This window comes from Tarenaya hassleriana, unplaced genomic scaffold (genome assembly GCF_000463585.1).
Source record: "Tarenaya hassleriana unplaced genomic scaffold, ASM46358v1 Cleome20, whole genome shotgun sequence".
NCBI lineage: Eukaryota > Viridiplantae > Streptophyta > Magnoliopsida > Brassicales > Cleomaceae > Tarenaya > Tarenaya hassleriana.
In genome coordinates this window covers 431,884-433,362 of record NW_010965373.1, presented here as the reverse complement: position 1 = coordinate 433,362, position 1,479 = coordinate 431,884, and the positions used below count along the sequence as shown (strand labels likewise).

The window sequence follows — 1,479 nt, the reverse complement described above, 5'->3', positions numbered from 1 at the left end:
AACTGTCGACGAAAGAGTGGTTTGTACTTCCTTTCTCAGACGTTCTACTTCAGCCTTCACATCTGACTGCAAAATCAGTTCTCCGGATCAAAACTTAGACGCTTTTGAGTTGTGTGCTTGATAACAAAAATCAGGGCAATAGTGATACTATTTTTTTAATAAAAAATCTAACCTTAGGAGCTTTCCTGAAACTTTCAGGCTTCAACTGCTTGTTACTGCCAGCATCAGTAGTACCATGTCTAAGGATAGGATGGCTGTGTTCATCAACCGTACTGACGGTGGTTGATTGATGTGTGTCGGAAAACACTCGAGAAGTTAAGTAACTGTGCTGAGACAAGGCCAACTTCCCAAAGAGCTTCCTCCCTGAGGATGCTCTGGATGAAGTAGAAAAGCTGCTCTTCTCCGTATGTGTGCCACTGAAGGCTTCTTGGGCTTCAGATGTACGAGAACTAGAGGTTGCATCTGTAAATTTCAGGCAGAAACAAAATTATAACTTGAAAAGAAAACGCATTTTCCCTCTTCACTTTACATATTAGATAACGAAAGCCACGGACTTTCCGACATACCAGAGGAGGAAAAGTGAATAGATGATTTGGTTAAGATTCTATCTTTGGAAACAACATATATCTCGCATGCATCTGGATCTTCTCCAAGAACAGTTAATGGTATCCCTTGTCCCTTCTTCCTGACATAGCCATAAAGCCAAAACCTTCAACCTCAAATGTTCCAGATGACAGAAACAATCAAACATCAAATCTAACTCCACATCAACATTGTTTGAAACAGATGATGCGGTTCAAATTATCGTTTCTTCAAGATTTGCAGTTCATGGGATAACCATCTAACTGGATTTCTCCAGCCATGTCAAGTTCTTCCAACTACAATTTCAAATGGCCATAGAAACCACAATTCCTCAGAAAAATCTCAATCTGAAAAGCATACCTTGCAAGGAAATTCGAAGAGCAAGAGCCCATCACTAAACACTGAACCCCAGAATCTGATATGTACTGCAGAAGTGCCTTGGCAGGATCATAGTGTTCCAGCAACAAAATCTCCACCTAACACGACCAGACAATCCCAACCAAATTTCGCATGATTTTCGGAAATCAGAAGACCCAAAGATGATTGATACAGAATATCGGAGAAACTCACCTTGGTGGACTTGCAAATCCTCTTGAACGGCACAAAAACCTGTTCGAATTCCTTCCTCAAGTCTCGTTTGTACATCGTCACCACGCTCTCGTCCAAGCCATCGACTGGAATCCTCGATCCAGCTGCAAATCTCAACAAAATCAAACAAAATAATCAAATTCAAATTCAAAATCATCTCAGAAATGGACGAAACTAATGGCGAGATTCAGTCTACGTACTCGGAGAGGGGATGCTGGTGACTGTAGGCATAACGTGAACGAGTACGAACCGACTGGCCGTGGGAAGGAGTTTGTCGGCGGCCCAACGGACGGCGCGGCGGCTGCCAGC

At 42.7% G+C, this 1,479-nt stretch overlaps 1 protein-coding gene across 1 annotated transcript in view; it reads right to left on the bottom strand.

Moving 5' to 3' along the window:
• The window catches only part of LOC104814012 (U-box domain-containing protein 34), a 3,820-nt gene that overhangs the window by 2,023 nt on the left and 318 nt on the right, over positions 1-1,479 (bottom strand). The window contains exons 2-7 of the mRNA XM_010541859.2: positions 1,371-1,475; positions 1,153-1,274; positions 943-1,058; positions 567-685; positions 173-462; positions 4-66 (exon numbers count right to left, since the gene is read on the bottom strand). Coding sequence (XP_010540161.1) covers positions 4-66; positions 173-462; positions 567-685; positions 943-1,058; positions 1,153-1,274; positions 1,371-1,475 — 815 coding nt within the window. The remainder of the gene's footprint in view (positions 1-3; positions 67-172; positions 463-566; positions 686-942; positions 1,059-1,152; positions 1,275-1,370; positions 1,476-1,479) is intronic.